The sequence below is a fragment of the Nyctereutes procyonoides genome, unplaced genomic scaffold (assembly GCF_905146905.1).
Source record: "Nyctereutes procyonoides isolate TBG_1078 unplaced genomic scaffold, NYPRO_anot_genome, whole genome shotgun sequence".
Lineage (NCBI taxonomy): Eukaryota > Metazoa > Chordata > Mammalia > Carnivora > Canidae > Nyctereutes > Nyctereutes procyonoides.
In genome coordinates, this window is record NW_026575133.1 from 17,710,228 (window position 1) to 17,729,949 (window position 19,722).

Consider the following 19,722-nt stretch of genomic DNA (forward strand, 5'->3'; position numbering starts at 1 on the left):
TTAAAAATTTTAGTTGACATATGATATTGTATTAGCTTCAGGCGTACAACGTGGTGATTCGACAATTCTACACATTCAGTGCTCACCAGGATATGTGTAGTCACCAAACATTATTAACAATACTCTTAACTCGGGATCCCTGGGTGGCTCAGCAGATTAGCACCTGCCTTCAGCTCAGGAGTCCCAGGATCGAGTCCCACATGGGGCTTCCTGCATGGAGCCTGCTTCTCCCTCTGCCTCGCTCTCTCTGTGTGTCTCTCATGAATAAATAACATATTTTAAAAAATTGTTTTAACTCTGTTCAAAAGAAGAGTTTATTAGTGTCTGAGGAAAAATGAGGCCCCTGCCCAAGCAGCCCCTGTGGCAGGCAGGAGTGAGGCGGAAGGCCATCCGGAAAGCACGGGTGCATCTCTGTAATCCTGTGTGCTCTTTCTAGCTCACCAATATCTACCCTTAGAGTCATAGCAGGTTCTTTTTCCTTGGAAGTGCCAACGTAGTTCACACTCCTCAGTTTCAAGGCTGGAAACAGAGGTGCCGAGAGATGTAATGACTGCCCCAGAGCCACATGAGCAGGTTAGTAGCAGGACTGGGGGAGGACCCTGAATCTTCTGACTCACAGTTCATGGCTCTTCCTGCAGCAGCCACTGTGCTAAGACTAAACACTGGGTCTTAGCTCTTTCCTCCATGATGGGAGATGTTATTGCATCTGGCCAAGACCTGTAACCCTGTTCTGCCCCAAAGCAGCCTTTCTAGAGCCTCAAACACCAGGCTTCTCATCATAAGGACAGCCTAGCACATAGTAAGTAACCAACCACAAGTCATTCATGAAAAATGGAGGCATTCCCCCCTGGGAGTGATTGTATCCCCAAGGGAACAAAGGCTGGCTCTTTAGGGAGAGTGAAAAAAACTTACATAAACACAGAAAATAAACAGATACACAGTGTGCATGTGGCATTAACATTTCGTGGAGGAGCAAGATCCTGGCCACCCATTACAATGTATATGGGGTGAGGGGAGGTCCCCACACCACCAAAGAAATTCTCAGACACCAGCTGGGTGTCCTACAATTCATCTCAATTCTGATACCATCTATCTGGAGATAGCATCAGATCGCACAGGTGAAGGGCTCAGTCCTACGAGACAACCCCGAGCCCCATTCCCTCTTCAGGTGCCAATCCCAAGTTTAGGCTGTCATCAGCTCCAGGTTGGCAGTTCCCAAGACCTCTTCAAGTTTTGCTAGAGCAGCTCACAGAATTTAGAGATACATTTTACTTCCTAGATTGCCGGTTTAACATAAAAAGCTGTTAACTCAGGAATAGCTATATGGAAGAGATGCAAAGGGCAAGGTTTGGGGAAGGGGCACAGAAGCTCCAGGCACGCCACTCTCCCCAGGTGTCCACAACTTCGCCAACCCAGAATCTCTGAGAGACCTCTCCTTTTGGGGTTTTCTGGGTGCCTCATGATGTAGGCAAGGTTGATTAATTCATTAGTCACTCGTGATCTGTTCCTCCACCAGCCCCTCTTCCCTCCCCAGAGTTCAGGAGGGTGGGACTGACCGCTCCAGGCCACCAAACCTAGGTTGGTTCCCCTGGCAACCAGCCCCCATCCTCAGGTGCTTTCCAAAAAGTCAGCTAGTTAACAGGAACTCAGGTGTGGCTGAGAGGTATGTGTGGATCGGGACACCTTGATCATTCTTACCACTTAGGAAATTCTAAGGGCTTTCACATGGAGATTGGTGCCTGAAAGAGGACCCAGACCGAGGATCTAGGTATTATTATGAATCACAATATCACCAGGAGCAATTATGACAGAATGTCTAAAACGGCTTCTGGAGGGAGAGAGTAATGAAAATGGAAACATCGGAATATAGGCTCTGGCTAGACTCTCCCCTGCACCCTTGTCTAGCTGGGTGACTTTGGGCTGCTTAATTAAGCTTTCCAGACCCCAGTTTTCCTCTTAGTCAAATGGGAGTAAAAATTATGTTTATCTCAACCAGAGCTACCAGTTGTTTCTGTAATCACTCTACATACAGAAGGCTGCTGGTTGGTGCCAAGGCTCGGAACTTGGTGTTATGATTTCAACCACCCGGCCGTCCACTCACTTGCCCACTCAGGGCTCCACCCTCCACTGAGCATGGTACCAGGTGCTTTGTCAGATAATAAAGTGCACAAAGCCTTTAAGGGTCCTCAAAGGGGAAACCAGAAACTCCAACGTTACTGGCAAAGAGAGCCTCATCTACTGTTAAACAAAAAATTCAATTGAATAATTTAAAAGATTAAATTGCCTTTATTGAGCGATTTGTGAGTCGGGCAGCATCCCATCTAGCAAACAGAAAGGAGATCTGTTGAGCTGGAGAAAAGGAAAGGTTTTAAAGCAGAGAGGGAGTGAAAAAAAGGAAATTATTAGCAAAGAATGTATTGTTTTAGGCAAGGTTGCCCTCCTAAGGGGAAAAGAAGGGGTCTATCAGTAAATTTCCTAGTGCTGACCAGGAAATTCCATGTTGATTGGTTAAAGGTTACATTCCTAGGGGCGGGGTGGTGGTGGTGTTGAAACTGCCCCTCTGTTAGGCCTTAACGTCAGTGACTCCATTTTGGGTCTGTGGTTTTCTTAAATACTACCGAGCCAGTGCTTCTGAAACATTAACTTGTATAGCACTCACCTGGGGGTCTAGTTAACATTCATATTCTGATTCAGTAAGTCTAAGTTGGGACCAGACATTCTGCATTTCTCTCTCTTTTTTCACTTTAAAATTTAAACATTTGGGCAGCTCAGGGGCTCAGAGGTTTAGCCCCACCTTTGGCCCAGGGCCTGGTCCTGGAGACCCGGGATCGAGTCCCACGTCGGGCTCCCTACATGGAGCCTGCTTCTCCCTCTGCCTGTGTCTCTGCCTCTCTCTCTCTTTGTGTCTCTCATAAATAAATAAATCTTTAAAAAAATAAAATTTAAACTTTATTTATTTGCTTGTTTGTTTTCCAGGCTTCTGCGTTTCTGCCCAGCTCCCAGGTGATGCCAACGCCGCCACTGGCCCAGGACCACAAATCTACAAATGGAGGAGGCAAGAATTAAAGAAGCTCTTCTCTCCTTTCCTATAGTTAGCCAAACTGGGGAAGTGGTGTTTTCCCTTTCTCTACTGATGGCTGCACAATACTTTGACGTTTTATGGGGCCCACACTAACGTGTTTAGAAGATTTCACGCTGGTAAATTCTGGAACAAAATCATCAAGGCGAGTTCGTTCATCCTGCAACCTGGGGTCATGACCGGTTTCTGAGAATTTTGAACACTGTGTTACAATGAGTTCGCTTCACTGCCCTGCTGGATCACACAGTTGTATTTGTTTTTCTTTCATGATCAAAACACTTAAGGGGGAGGGACGGGAAAGACAAAGGAGGGAAGGAGCGAGGACAGAATAATTAATGTAGCTTCTCCACATCCTTTTGGAAACAGCCTCAGGTAGCTGTAATTTCTTCGCAGACAACTGAGAGAATGTTAATGGGATTCCTTTACAGAGGAGTCTCTATCAGGGCACAACATTTGAAACCAGGCCACTGCAATCATACAGTGTCTGGGGATCTCATCCTGTCACTCGGTTAGAATTTTAAGTGTAATTCAAGTATGGTTCATGGAAAGTCCCAGAGCAGAAGGGATAGTGCTGTGGGGTTTGGAGCCAAACACAGGGAGGTCCTAGATAACAAGGAACAATAAGATTTTGTTATTAATTATTATTATTGGTGCATTGGAGGAGCCATTTCCTCAGAAAAGAATAACCTATTAACACATCAAGATGTGTTGGACCTTCCAGAAAACAAAGTTTCAATGTATTTGACCTGTGGATTGAAGGCTGCTGGTAGCATTCAAATCCTACTGCACATGACTATTATTGCCTAATTCAAACAATAACTGGGAATACCAAATTAGTGAGTACCCTACAATAAGAGTACAAACGAGTACCCCAGTCTAGCCAACAAGTGGGCCTCCTGTAGGGTTGTTGTAAGTGGGTCAGTTTGGGAAGCTCTGAGAAAGGTTTTCCTGAGCAGGGTCATGTCTTGATTCAAACATGTCCCAGTGGCACCTGGCTGGCTCAGTAGAGCTATGTGACTCAATCTCGGGGTCGGGGGTTCAAACCCCACGTTGGGCATGAAGCCTGCTTAAAAACAAAACAAGGGGCACCCCGGTGGCTTAGCAGTTTAGCGCCACCTTCAGCCCAGGGCATGATCCTGGAGACCCAGGATCGAGTCCCACATCGGGCTCCCTGCATGGAGCCTGCTTCTCCCTCTGCCTGTGTCTCTGCCCCCCCCCCCTCGTCTCTAATAAATAAATAAAAAATCTTAAAACAAAAACAAAACAAAACACGTGCTTCAGAAGATTGGAGTGTCCGGGATAGGGTCCTAGCACCATCATTTCTGATGGGTGCCATTGGGCATGGTTCTTTATGTGTAGGCTGGGATAATACCTACTTCATAAACATGCTGTAAGGCTGCTACAGGATGAAGCACATGAAAAATTTAGCATAATATCTGGCATTGAGTGAATGCTCAGAAAATGGTAGTGGGTGCTTCAGAAGTGCTCAATTCTTGGGGGCAACAGTGAAGGAACAGGTGGAAGAAAAAACTAAGAACTTAAAAATCTGTTTTCTACCAATGCCTTCCTCCATTCACCTTATTCAATGCTCCTCATCCTAAGCCATATATGTACAACCCACCTGACTAAATTTCTTGCCCCTTCCCTACCAGGGAAAAAGCCAACACTGCAACTTCTGAGACTTTGGTTTCAGAGCTCTGGACACGCATTGCCCTTGCTCCCAGTTTCCACCTCTGCCAAGCGCCCGTCCTTCTGCATCTCCAGCTGACACTTGGCAGGATCTCATTCTTCTCCAAATCGACTGCATCTTTCTCCGCAGCATAAAATAAACTTTATTTACATTTTTCCAAATTAAGTGCCCTTGTCATTGGATGCATTTTTAATTGTTTTAATTATATCTTATTGATATGTCATAATTTTTATATAACTATGCTTCCATGAAGGGGTGTTTGGGTGATTTCTAGATTTCAACATTCTAAATAGAATATCTGAAACATCTTTGTGTGGATTACCTTTCTTCCTTTTAAAAAATAGTTTTTTAAGGTATAACTAACTACCATACAAGTCACCCATTTAAAGTGTACAAATTAGTGGTTTTTAAAATATTAACAGAGTTATGCAACCGTCACCACAATTAATCTTGGAACATTACTCTATGAAAAGAACCCTCATACCCACTAGCAGTCATCCTAGTTCCCCCATGTCCCCAGCCTTGGGCAACCACTAAACTATTTTCTGACTCAATAGATTTGTCTGTTCTGGAAATGTCCTATGATACAACTTCCTAAAGACCATTCCATTCTGTGGTCTTTTGTGCCTGGCCTCTTTTGCTTAGCATAATGTTTTCAAGTTCACCCAAGTGGTAAAATGTATCAGTATTTCATTCCTTTATGTTGCTAAATAATACTCCATTGTATGGATATATCACATTTTGTTTATCCATTCATCAGTTGATGGACATCTGACTTGTTTACACTCTTGGCCTATTATAAATAATGCCGCTACATACATTTATGTCCAAGTTTTCATGCGGATGCATGTTTCCATTTCTACTGGGTCCACTGCATTGTTTTACCCTTAATCAGGTGTTGCCTCTTCTAGCCTCTCATTCCTAAGCTGAATTCATGATCTTCCTCCCCGCCTCAAATATGCTCCTTCTCCAAAGTACACTACTGGTTCCACCACCTACCGACTTGCACAATCCAGAAACTTACCAGTCATCCTCTGCACCGCCCTCAGCTCTTCCATCCCACACCCTACTGCAGCCCATGCCCAGTGCAAGCAACTCAAAGAGAAGCTTTCCCCAGAGGAGGCTTTGCTGACATTCTAGAATCAATTGGGAATTAATCAGAAGCAATTCTTCGCAGACTTATACCCTCCATTTACATTTGTGGGATTTTTAGATCAATGGTTGCTCACTATTTTATCTCAAGTGCTTAGCACAGTGCCTATTTCTAGCAAGGCAATAAGCCTCTTGTGATTGGATGTGGATCACATTTCTTTTATAACATCTCCCAGATCCCAATACAAAGGATTGCCATGGAAAATGTGTTGACTTGAACTGCTTTTCTGTCTCTTTTGGAGAATTTTTAAAAATTAAGGTATAATTTACATATAGCAAAATTCACCCTTTTGGGTGTACAGTTCTGTAAGGATTGATTGATTGATTGATTGATTTAAAGTAGGCTGTACACCCAAAGTGGGGCATGAGCTCACAACCCTGAGATGGAGTATTATGCTCTACGGACTGAGCCAGCCAGGTGCCCCCAGTTCTGTACGTTTTGACAAATGTCTACAGTCAGGTAAACAGTTAAGATGCAGAACATTTCACTAACCCCCAAATTTCTATGTGCCCCTTTGTGGTCAACCCTCCCCTCCCCTGTCTCCTAGAAGCCTCTGATTTGTGGGGTTTTGTCCCTATAGTTTCAACCTTTTCTAGAATATCTGACAAATCCAATCATATGTTATCTAGCTTTTTGATTCTGAATCTTCTTTCACTTAGCACGATGTATTTGCACTTCACTAGTGCTGTTATGGTAGATTATTCCTTTTCATTGCTGAGTACTATTCCACTGTGTGGATGAATCCATTCCCCAATTAAAGAACATTTGGGATGTTTCCAGTTTTTGGAAATTTGAATAAAGTCAGGATAAATACTTAGATACAAGTTTTTATGTGACCCAACCAGTTTGTCCAATTGGTTTCAACTGGACAAATACCTAGCAATAGGATTTGGGGGTCATATGGTATCTGTATATTTAACTTTATGAGAAATTATCAAACTATTTTCCAAAGTGTTTGAATCATTTTGCATCACTGCCAAAAGAGTTTGAGACTCCTGGTTGCTCTGCATCATCCCCAGTGCTTGGTATGTAAGAATTCTCACATAGTCCGGATTCCAGTCCTTTATCAGATACATGATTTGCAAGTACTTTTTTTTTTTTTTTTCCAAATGGAGGCTTGTTATTTCATTCTCTTTAAGATAGCTTTTGGGGAAAAAAGAAAAAAGAAAAAAAAGCTTTCGAAAAGCAGAAGTTCTTAATTTGTATTAAGACCAATTTATTACTTTTTAACATTTTATGGATCATGCTTTTGGTGTCACACCAAGAACTTTTTGCCTAACTCAGGGTCATGAAAATTTTCTCCTAGAAATTTTGTATGTTTAGAGTTTTTACATTTAGGTCTTTGATCTATTTTATATCTTCTCTATCTTGTGAACTTTTCATCTGCTTTGGATCCCAAATCTAATCTATGGTTTACTCATCTATGGTGCTCTCCAGCCTTTCATCTTGTTGAGGGCAGAGATTGCATCTTCTCAGGGTTGGCAGGTGCATGATCCTGAGAGGGAGTTCTGCTTAAGCTGTGAGCCCCAGCCCCTCACATTACTCATCCTAGTCTTGCCTAATTTAATTCATGTTTATATTTTCCACAACACCAAGCATCATGTTTCTTTCTTTCTTTCTTTCTTTTTTTAATTTTATTTATTTGACAGAGAGAGCACTCGAGCACAAGCAGGGGGAGCAGCAGAGGAAGAGGGAGAAGCAGGATCCTCGCTGAGCAGGGAGCCCTATGCTGGGGCTCCACCCCAGGACCCTGAGATCATGACCTGAGCTGAAGGCAGATGCTTAACTGACTGAGCCACCCAGGTGCCCCCAAGTATCCCGTTTTTCCCTTTAGATACTGAATAGATGTTACTGAAATTTTAAAATGATATATTAGGATGGCTTTAGGGCTGCTTATGCTATTGAAAATTAAGGAAAATTAGCACAACTAGTAAAACAATTTCTAGTTATTCAATAGCACTGACTGTGCACTGTACACCTACTACACACCAGACACTTGAACACCTCTGGGTGGCCAGACCTCCAGGAAGTGATTTCATGGTATGTGACCTTATAAAAGTGTGTATCCCTTTCCCCGGAAACCAGAAATACAGGATTGTATGACCAACCAAAGTGCTCTGATAGGAGGTTTTTAAAATCTGAACTATATGCAAGCAGAAAGTAGCACTGGATACAGAAACAATGTAAGATAAGGGCCAAGGTTCCAGGGCCGCTTCTCACAAGTAGAATCTCTGCTTTTGTCCTCCCATGGGCTTCTTTGCATGTATCTCTATGTCTTCTGCTGCTTCTTTTTAAAATTTATTTATTTTAGAGAGACAGCAAGAGAGCACGAACAGGGGGAGGGGTGAAGGGAGACATAGGGAACCGGTCACAGGACTCGATCCCTGAGCCCTGCGATCATGACCTGAGCGGAAGGCAGATGCTTAACTGTCTGAGCCACTCACTGTCTTCTTCTTTCTGGTCTCTTGTAAAGACCCTCATTATTAGATTTAGAGGCCCCCCAAAATCTAGAATGATCTGGCGTCATCTCCAGACCCTTGCCTTCATTACATCTGCAAGGACCCTTATTCCAAATAAAGGCATATTCTGCGGTTCTGGGTGAACATATCTTTTGGAGGTTCATTATTGCAACCCACTATCGATGCTTTCATATATTAGGATTCAAAAAAAAAGTAGAGGGCGCCTGGCTGGCTCAGTTGGTAGAGCACGTAACTCTTCATCTCAGGGTCATGAGTTTAAGCCCTATGTCGGGGACAGAGATTACTTAAAATAAGTAAATAAAAACAGCTGCTTTCATGTAAAATAAGAAATTGTAATCACAAGTCCTGGCTTCCTGGTTCTTACTGTCGCTCCAGTCAGGCCCTGAAGACGGTTACCAAATTTCCTTGGAGTGACCGTCTCAATAGAAAACATAAGACTGGACTTCTTCCCACTTACCCCACTAGCCCACAATAGACTGAGGACACAGTGAACACACTGGGGGGAAAAATAAGTCATTTGATACAATAACAGGATTTCTAGGCCATTTTTTCAACACTCAGAGGTTTCTTACAGTTGTGGGCAGAGAAAGGGAGAAGAGATGCCAGGGGATTGTTTTCCCTTTCAACACCAGTGAGCCTGACTGGTTCTCTCTCATCTCAGGCTTCTTTCAATGGAGACAATCTCCTTCATCTTCTTGCAAATGAGGTGACATTTGAGCAGATTCTGATGTCATCTCTTCAGAGGGCCCGGCTCCAGGGGTGCTGTAGGACTTTGCTGGTGACTTTGTAGGAGGCCACTGGGGGCCCAAGGCCTCTCTGCAATGGCAGACTTCCAGGCCTTGTCTGACTGTTGGTTCCATGAGTTAGGGTTACAAGGAGTGACAAAGCCTAGTGATGGATGCTTGGGTTAGTCACAGGCCACCTCTGCTCTTGACCAGAGACTATGCTGTGTGGGGGCAGGGGTTCCCAAACCAGGTGGATCACCAGAATTATATGGAAGTCTTTCTATTTTGTTCAGAGATACAGCTTCTCAGCTCTCACTCTAGAACTTATGGAATCAGGATCTCCTTATGGACTGAAGCATGAGCTTTGCAGTTAGACCTGGGCCCCACCTTCTTGGCTGCTTCCACAGGCAGCTGGTGGAGCCTGGTTGTATCAGGCAACCTCTGATTTGCGTAGCCAGGGTTCCCCCTCTCCCATGTCGCTGGTAGGGATCATTCGTAACGCATGTGTACAAAAATGTGCATTTGGTGGAAGTTATTTGATTAACGATGACTAAATATTAGCAATTTACTCTCAGTTGTCCAAAACACTTTGTTTTTATGGGGAGGACAGAAGTAATTATTCTACTCAAACAAATAAGGAAAAAAAAAAAAACAACCCCAGGAGAATCCACTTGAGTTTTGCTCCTATCTGATGGGAAGTAACCACCATGAATATTTTCTAGCTTTCATTACGAGAGGTATGTTCCAACACAAAAGTAGGAACGAAAGGACCTACTCTTTCTGTGCCAACATCTGTCCAGTTTAGAACAAAGTGTTGTTATTCATGGCCAGGCTCCACCTTGCCGAGAGAAGCTGGTATTTGTCTTTGCAAAGATGGTCCTTTTGGCAAATCATGAGAAAACCACGTGATCACAGGGAGACCCCAGAGAGCTGTGGCAGCCTTTGGAGGAATGTGGCTTCTGGACTTGATGGGTTGGAACCTGACCCAGCCCTGGGTTTACCCTTCACAGATGAAGTGAAATAATCTACACAAAGTACAGAGCCCAATGCCTGGCGTTCCAGAGGCCCTCACCAAATGTCTGCTGCTGCCACCACCCACCCCTTCCTTATCATCTGGACTCCTGTACCCTGGAGCCAGATTCCCAAACTCTCTGTGTCTGGAAGCCGCCCAAGGCTTTGCCCTGCCTCCAGGCCCTTAGGGATGTTCTGGGAGGTTCTACCACTGAAGCATGCTAAGGGCAAAGCAGAAACTGCTTCTGCTTTGGAGTAGAGGTTTTCCTAAGCCAACTTTTCTTTTTATCTGAGGGGAAGGGCTGAGTTAAAAGACAGCTGCAGGGGTACAGCACAAGTAAATACGGAAAATCCTCTCTAGGGGCTGCCATTGTACTTAGTACAATGGCAATGGCGGGCTCAGAGAGCAGTTTTATCCAGTTGAGATTAGAAAGTAAACTCAATGTGGACATATTACCCCCTTCCTCCAGAGCCTGACTCTACAGCCCACCCCTGAGGGCTCTAGGAGTGGAAGGGGGAAGACCCTGACTTTTTGTCAGAGTCCTGGCCTACTGTGGGCGGGGCGTGGGGGGTGGGGAAGGAAATTTAGGGTGTGGAGGCAGGTTCTCAAGGACAGGGTTGGGATTCCCAGAAGTTTTGGGCACTTGTCCTCTGACCACCCTGGGCTTTCTCAAAAGCTGCCAGCACCAAGTCCCCACCCTTCCTAGGGCTTTCCGGCCAACAATGAGCACGTCCAACAGGGCAGGGCTGGTGACACACCCAGGCAAAGCTGGCCCGCGGGGAGGGGGACCCCTCTTCCCGTGATGAGCAGGAGGGAATGAGTAGGACTGGTGGCTTTCTGGAGCCAAGGAAATGTGCCCAAATACTGTAAGGACGGGCAGCTCAGCCTTTGCTGCCTTGGTTGTTGTGAAGTAATATAGTTAGAAAGATCTTTTCTCCAAGCAAAGTCATCTTTCATGAAAATGAGTCTCAGTTCTTCCACAGGTGGTGTTTCTTAGCATTCCTCATGTGGCTTAGGGAAATCCTCCTGACCCAGGAAATATTGGGGCCTAACAGCTTCGAAACCCCTTGGGGAGAGCGGAGCCCAGAGCTGACCCCTTTGGATGCTTCTATTTTGAGCAGCCTGCCACTTTGGCTGGACCCAGCACCTGTGGGGGCACCTGAGCCCTTCTCTGCATGACAGTTGCCTACATGCTGTAACTTGAAATTGGGGAGTTGGGGGGTGCAGGTGGAGGGGTAATGTAAAAGCTATATGGAATCAACCACATGATACGCTTAGCTCAGGGCTGGGAAAATATAGGTCCTTATTATACGGCAGCGACTTTTTTAAATAAAAGCTTATGCTTGAGTGTTCATCTTGCATTATGTCAGGTCCTGTTCTATAGGAGGCTCACAACAACTCTTTGAGGTAGCTGTTATTACTCCTATTTTATAAAAATGAAAATTGAGGCTTAGAGAAGGTAATGCAAATTGTCAGTAGTTACATAGCTAATTATTGGTGAAGCTGGAACTCAAACCCAGACAGTTTGACCCCATAGCCTGCACTCAACTGCTGTTTAATACTTTCTGTTTTTACTATTCACTGGCACATCTTCAGAGGATCTCAATCCTAGAGTATTATTGGACAAAGAGCGGGCTGTTGTTGAAGCATATAAAAGAAATTGTGGGCTTGCTTTCATGCTGCAGTACTTATAAAAGACTGAGAAAAAGCTCAGAACAAAAACTAAAATTCTTGAATGATTTAACTATTTAAAGTAGGACCAGGAAACCCTCATTACCCAATACCACCTATTAATGTAATGCTTTCCCATGTCTGAGTACCTTGCTTCATTTGGCCTAACAACCCCAGGATGTAGCCAGATGCAGGTATTCCTTCCTAATTTACTGAGGAGGAGACTGAGACTCAAAGTAGATGGAGTTCTTCAGGTCTAAGCAGCTATTTACTCTTAATAAAGATTGCTGTTTCTTGAGCAATTACTATGTTCTGGGTGCTGTGCGGTGCTCAACAGTTATAATGTAGCAGCAGTATTCTGATGGGTATTATTATTTTGTCCATTTTGCAGATGAAAAGTTGAGGCCTGGGGGTGAAATAATTGGCCCTAAGACTTAGAGCTAGTGAGAATCCCCTCAAGCTTGCTCATAACAGCACAATGGCAGCAGTGATGGGGCTCATGGCCTAGTGAAGGGAACTGGCCAGTCTCACACAGAGAATCTCCTCTATGCAATGCACCCTGGGAGACTGAGAATGTGGGATATGCAATCCTTGCCCCTGGAAGGTCATGGAGACGCAGAGGAAAAACAGTATAGGATTTGAAGATAGGCCTCAGTTCTATGGCTTACTGGGTGATGATCGGGCACATTTCATTAGCTTCTGAGCTTTGGTTTCTTCACCTGTATATAGCACAGCTACAGTTACCTGTCTTATAGGGCTGTCATGAGAAATATGGTTAACATAAAGTCTGGCACTCAAAAGAGACCTCACTGCAGTTCAACAGAGGAGCAGAAACACAGGCAAAGCTAGCAGTACTAGGCAATGTTTGAAAAGTGTCACACGTGATGTTCAACCATAGGCGTGCAAAGAATTTTCTGTGGCAGGTTGGGTTGGGCCCTTCAAGGCAGGCTCTTAGGGAGGGTGTGAACTCAGGCTTGTCTTTGATTTAGGGCAAATGGAGCCCTTGGGAAATTCACATGGGTAACTCCAAAGAGCTATGGATGACCGATTTCAAGTAGTCAATGTTGCCATTACCTCCTGTCCCTGGGGCCAGATCCTCCCGCTCTACACCTCCTTGAAGAATTGGACATTGTACAGGAGAAATGCCATTGTCAAAGCTACAGAGGTGGGAGAGGGCATGGTGTGTTCTGGAAACTTGCAGTGGTTTGGGAGAGCTGGAGGGCAAGATTCGAAGGTGGGGCATTGTGGGAGGGGAAACAGTGGGTGAGGCGAGGGCCATCATGAGAGGCCCAGGACTGCCAGCCATAGGCCAGGCCAGGACTTGGCTGTGTGTCGGGGCTAACCACTGAAGTGACACAAGGAGTCAACCTTCAATAAAATGGTGATCACAGTGGCAAAAATCACAGAGAGCTCAAGATAAGGGCTGAAGGTCCACGCTGACTACGGTAACCAGCCCAGAGGTGATGCAAGTGGAGGCCTCTCACTGGGCCTTGTGACCTGTTTTCTACGCTAGCAACCTAAACGTGCCAACTGTCTGGAGCACAATCTCAGTTTCTGCCTTTGTAATGAGGGGTCCACATGATTGCTACTATGACTTGCCCCTGGACAGGTGTTGTGGATTGCATCTTTGCGTCCCACCGCCCCCCCAAGTTTATACGTTGAAATCCTAATCCCCAATGGGATTGCGTTAGGAGGCAAGGACTTTGCTAATTAGATTTTGAGGATGGAGCCCTCATGATGGGATTAGCAACCTTATAAAAGAAGAGCTTTCTCTCTCTGCCATGAGAGGACACAAATAGAAGACGACTATCTACAAACCTAAGAACATTCTCACCAGACACCAGATCTGCCAACACCTTGGTCTTAGATTGCCCAGCATTCAGAACCATGAGAAATGAACATTTGCTGTTCCAGCCACCCAATCTCAGAACTCTGTTACCAGCAGCCTGAACTAAGACAATTTTGATAGACACGCAGCAGAATGGCTGTGGTCAGAATAGGTCATCTCAAATCTAAACACATCCTTGTATTTTCTAGCAGTCCCCAAACTGTGGCAGTGAGAATAACATGTAAATCCAAAATCTAGAAGACCGTCTTCCCTTAAAGTCTGATAACACAGGGGAGGTCAAAGCTTTGAAAGACATCTTTCTACCATTGCACTGCAGCGACTTAGTAAATGGCCCATGCTCACGGTGGTTCAGAAGCTCTAGTCCTCAAAGTTCCTCAATTGTCCTCCAACTTCCTCAATTCCCCCTTCTTGTCCAGATGATGAGACTCTCACTGCTCTGTGTCACAAAACCAAACACCAGGTAGACCAGGACACCCCAACAGTTCTTTTAAATATTCTTTTAGGGGTGCCTGGGTAGCTCAGTGGGTTGGGCCTCTGATGATTGATTTTGGCTCAGGTCACAATTTCAGCGTCCTGAGATTGAGCTCTGTGATGGGCTCTTCGCTCAGTGGGGAGTCTGCTGAGGTTGTCTCTCCCTCTCCCCACCTCACCTCTGCTCATGCCTTCTTTTCCCTTTAGTCAACTCGGTCAGTATGGTCTGGATGACTGGACACACAGTCCCGGAATATACCATTGCTATTTGTTGCATTTCCCTCTCTACAGGGCCCTCCTGTGTGATCAAAATGCATTCCTAAGGCTTTGGTTTGATCCTTTGATTGTGTTCTGGTCATTGAAAGTCGGACTGTACTTCTTCAAATGGGAGAGACCTTTAAAGGAAGCAGGAGGGTGAGAAAGGAAACACGGCGTGGAGGCGTTAAATGAATAGAATAAAGCACACAACTTTATTCACTGAGTGGTGAGTGTACAGCAGTGACGCAGAGGACAGGGCGGGGGAGCGGCGAGTGCTGCTTGCAACAGGAGCGTGGAGCAGGTCAGGACCAAAACGCACAGCAACGCGGGGCCAGCTGGCTGCCCCTGCCTCTGCACACTAGTCCGTGGTATTCAGGGCATGGACGGACACCCACTCACTTTCACGGGGGGACACAACACATCTTTAACACAGCAGTTCTTCCAAATATTCACTTTCATATTTTTGAAAGGGGAGGGAAGGAAGAACTAACTGTATGTTTTCTGACACTTGCAAAAAAATTCCATTAAATTGAACTTAAAATGAAAGGACTCCAAAGAGATATGATGCAGGATCGTCGGCAACTCACAGAAACCACACACATTTATTATTGGACGGGTCTGTACACAGAACCCAAGAGGAACATCAATATTGTGGACAATTGTTTTTTTTCTTCCATGGGATAAGGAAACATAGGCATATACAATCACTAAGTGGCTTTCTGAATGGTAGTGGATGTAGTATTGTCTCCTGCTACCTTTGGTGAACGGGTTCAGAAAGTGGCTCATGGGATCTTCACTCTTGAGAAAGACACTTTTGGGAAGAATTTTATTTAATGATAACCATTGCCAGTCGATTACACCAACCATCAGAAAATACTGGATTTGTTTAATTTTGCTGGGTTTACAATATATTGTTTAGAAAGTTTCTTTCAACTTAACCTGACCACTTCCCCCTTCTTTTTGAGTTTGCCATAAATTAAACTCACCCAAATAAAAACGCAAAAATCCATATGCAAAGTGTATCAATCACTATCTCTTCATGGCTTCCTGGGCAGCAAATGGAAAGAGTGATTTTTTTTGTTTTTAAAGCCGGAGTAAAAATTTCTCTTTCTTTCATTACAACATCATTGGCTAGTTTCCTTAATGTACATTATCACTATAAGGTGGTGTCACAGCAGATCTCAAGCCTGAAGTAATCTCTTTTTCTGAATAGAACATTCTTCAAAAGGGTACACTAATGAATGAGTTGTAGGGTTTACTCACAAACGGTTTGTCAAAAGAAAATTTTAAAGATCAAGTCAAGTCAAGGCTGGCCTAGGGAGGGTAGATTAAACAGTGCCCGGTAATACAGAAGATGTGATTTATAAAAACTGAGCTTGCCTCAGAGGTCACAGAGGGGAGATTACATGGAGTTCATTTTGTTCCACTATCTTTCCTGACAGAGAGAGGGCCTGCCTGCCCCTTCAATGCGCAGAACGCTAACATCAAGCTTTTTGAAATAATTTTTAGAAAGACCTACCTAGTCAAAAGTGGTTAATTTCTTTTTTTTTAACTTGCAAAAGCATAAATATTTTATATGATCATCTGAGAAGCAATTCTTTAGAAAAAGGTGTTTGCTTTAAAGTGTAAAGAAATTAGGTGAAAGTTTTATAAACATTTCCAACAAGACTTCTCTAAGTAGAGTTGATGGACATCACCAGATTGAGAGGATGAAAGTTGCAGTGGGAGTGTGCACCGTATTACTCATTAACCCTGGCTTTTCTGTTTGAGGTTTCAGAGAACAGGCAGTTTATCTTTAGTTATTGAAGGAGTCACATTAAGAACATTTCATAACTAACCCAAACTGAAATGTAGATGCATAGCTGGCTGTACGAGTTCCCAAATGCTCTTTATGTCTCATCTTAAATCACACGGGAAGAATAAATGATATCCTGGCTCTTACGGAAAAAAAAAATTTAAAGGGAGCGCACTGACTTCCACGTTGTCAGAGGCCTCTTTTGCTTCATGCAGTTGTTGTGTGTGCTTAAGGAAACACAAATAAGCCCAACGCTCAAAAATGTAGCCCTTTGGGTATATACCAGGAAAATGTGCCATGTCTTGAAGTCCTTCCCCAGCGTGAATAAGCCCTGTTCATTTGACTGTGTTAACAACTGGAATTTCTATGTGCAGTGCAGACTGGGGTTCAAGCAGAGAACACGGATCTCCTGTACGGTGGCCTAGACATTTTGAGGACAAGCATGCTGAGCCCAGTTGAGAACAAAAATGGATAGGTCATTGTAGCCCATGTATTAGATTTGGCAGTTAGGAGAACCAGTTGCCTCATGACCCATCCCTCCAGCTGGAGCCTTCTGCTGGGACTGGAGTCGGGGAAGCCACTCCAACATTGTTTTCCCATGACCCTCCCCAGAGCACAGCACTACTCTGCTTGCAGACAGGACACTACTGACATTTCCTGGTAATGCATTTTTGCACGGTATAGTTTAAATTAGCTATTACACTTGATATAGGAAGAAGCTCCTCCACCCCCCAAGTTGGATGGAGAACTGAATTCTAAAGATATAAGAAACAGAGTTTCATTGGTGGGAGCAGACTTTGGGTTCAGAACTTTAACTGTCATTGCAGTTTTTCTCACACTGACATTTGCTCTGCATGTGCATAGGTCATAATTATTTTTTTCTTTTTTTTTCCATAGGTCATAATTAACCAATGAAAACACTGAGGATCTTTTATTATCCCCATAATGAAAAAATTCTCCCCACCAGCCTAGCACTGGGACCCATCTGCCATCCTCATTATTGATTATGGGAATATACTGTGGTCCCCACTCCTCATACTTTGCCAGAGCAAAGCAAGGACTGGGATACACAGGCACTGCACCAAGGCTGCTGATGCCAGAGATGTCAGAGAGAAGATGGGACAGCCGAAATATTGAATTAGAGCAAAAGGCCATGGAAGGCACCAAATAGCAAGTTGCAATCTGGGGCCTTCAAACGGAGGAGGAGCTGGTCATCTCACGTTTGCCCCATCAGAATCATTTACAAAATATGTTAGTAGGTCCAACACACACACACACACACACACACACACACACACACACACACACACACGTGCATGCTCCTATTTGTGAGAACAGTCCTCAGACATTCAGTGTCTAGCACTGAAGGGACAGAAGAGCGCTTGAAAGCAATTACAGAGCTCAGTACAGCACCCAGTTGATGGAGTGTGTCCCAAGGTAGAGGTCTGCAGCACAGGTTCTGACACTATTTTTACTTGTTTTTTACCACCAAGATCAGCTACTAACTAATCCGAATCCGAATCCGGTGGCAGCAGGAAGAATTTCTGAGCTTTTATTAGTAGTGGCATATGAAGAGAATTCGAATGATTTCTCCTTTGGCTTTAAAATGGAATTTAAATTCCTAGGCAGAGCCCCCAGAGCACAAGAATAAACGTGAAAACTGTCCACGGGTGGAGCTGGAGACACCCTTCCTTGTCCGCCTCCTAACTCACGTGAGTCGCAGCCAGAGGCTTCCAGGAATCATGATGGGGTCTTACATGTGAGTTTTGGTGTAATCCTAGGCTCCACTATGAATCTTGTGTTGCTGAATCTGCACACTCTGGTGTGTTGCTCTGATGTCCACATATAGCCTGATGTGAGGTCCGGGCTCTTCACTGTGCTGCTGACCTGAGCTTCATGAATCATGGAGCATGCTGGCTTCTGACACTGACACCCTTCCATGAAGGATGCCCTGTGGGGTGCAGTTTGGCCTCAATCCCGACCTCTGAGTCATGCGCACGTGTGCAAATGTTCCTTAGAAGCTGCAGCCCAGCCGGACAAACATTCAAGCAGGGATGAAATGTTAAAAGAACATGCAGACTCCCCAAACTACTCTGGGTGCATTCACTTACACACACATACACACACACGCGCGCGCGCACACACACACACATACGCACCATGAAGTCAACAAAGCTAGGCAAGAAGGAAAGCTGAAAAGGCCAAATTAAATCAATCTAAGGCAACAGACCTTGGGGTTGCAGAGATTTCAAAAAGAAAAGCGTGCCTTTCCTTAGCCTACTACTGAAGAGACCTCAAAAAAAAAAAAAAATCCAAAATCCATGTGGGCTGGATCAGATGCAGAGGATGCTGGATGAGGAGCAGAGGATGCAGGGAGGAAGAACTTGCATTGGCGGGACACAGAATTTTCTTTTCCTTCCTTCTTTCTTTCTTTCTTTCTTTCTTTCTTTCTTTCTTTCTTTCTTTCTTTCTTTCTTCTTTCTTTCTTTCTTTCTTTCTTTCTTTCTTTCTTTCTTTCTTTCTTTCTTTCTTTTTTTTTTTTGCTAAGAGTACTGTGGCCCTAGGGGCAAAAATCATCTAAAAGCACACAACTGGAGATAATTTCTCCCTTTCCTTTCTTTCACAGCTCCTATCCTTGCTGGGGAGGCAGAATGAAGCGTACTGTCCGAAGCAGAAAAAGAATTCAGGGAGATATTCCTTTTGTTCCTTTCCCCTCTCTTTCTCTTAATTTTTTTTTTTAATAACAGCTAAGTAATTTGCCAACCAGGTCCTAGCAAAGAGTAGAGAAAAAGGAGCATGTTAAAAATGACTTTGGCTGCTAATCAGCCCACTTACACAGAGCCGCCCAGATCCCGGACTCTGATTCCCATCGTGCCGGGCTTCATGAGGCCAGTGAGGACAGGGGTGTGCAAAGTGGTGTGACCACATGGATATGTCCCTCAGGCTCTTCCTTCTTAGCCACGGTGCTACAATAAATAGATTCCCACTTTGGAATTATTACAACTGCTTTTTTCCATGCGGCATCCTAAGGGCACTTGCTGGCTCTTACCCATACAGTCAACACTATTGTTAGACAACAGTTAAAGGAAATGAAGGAAGTAGCTCCTGTTGTGTACATAAGGTGATGTAAAAAGGTCACGTGTGAACACTACTGTCGAGTATGGGGAACACAGAAATTTCTACCCCATTGTTGCTTGGCAAGTGTTGCCGGTGGCTGGCCCCATATTTCGCTTATGGGTGTTTTAATCGGCTTTCCCATTTTGTTGTTGTTGAGGGACAATAGTTTGCAAATTCTCCAATCAAGTTTGGCCTTAACACAACATCCTATGTGTCACCGCCATGTCAGTCCTTTTTCTAACTGCTGTCTACGCAGGGGACTTAGAAGAGTTTCGCTTTCTTCTTCATGTCGTTGCGTCTCCAAAGAGGTAACTTGTCAAATTCCTGTATGGACATCCCAAAGATTTCCCGAAACACTTCTGGGGCTAGGTGGCGCTGTAGTGGGAGAAAGAACAGTGGTCAGTTCTACTGGCCACATGGAT

At 44.4% G+C, this 19,722-nt stretch overlaps 1 protein-coding gene across 1 annotated transcript in view; it reads right to left on the reverse strand.

The window, feature by feature from the left end:
• Nucleotides 1-14,577: 14,577 nt before the first annotated feature.
• ABLIM1 (actin binding LIM protein 1) overlaps nt 14,578-19,722 on the reverse strand; it is a 292,094-nt gene continuing 286,949 nt past the window's right edge. The window contains exon 24 of the mRNA XM_055300659.1: nt 14,578-19,675. Within this exon, the coding sequence (XP_055156634.1) occupies nt 19,562-19,675 (114 nt within the window). The 3' untranslated portion in view covers nt 14,578-19,561. The remainder of the gene's footprint in view (nt 19,676-19,722) is intronic.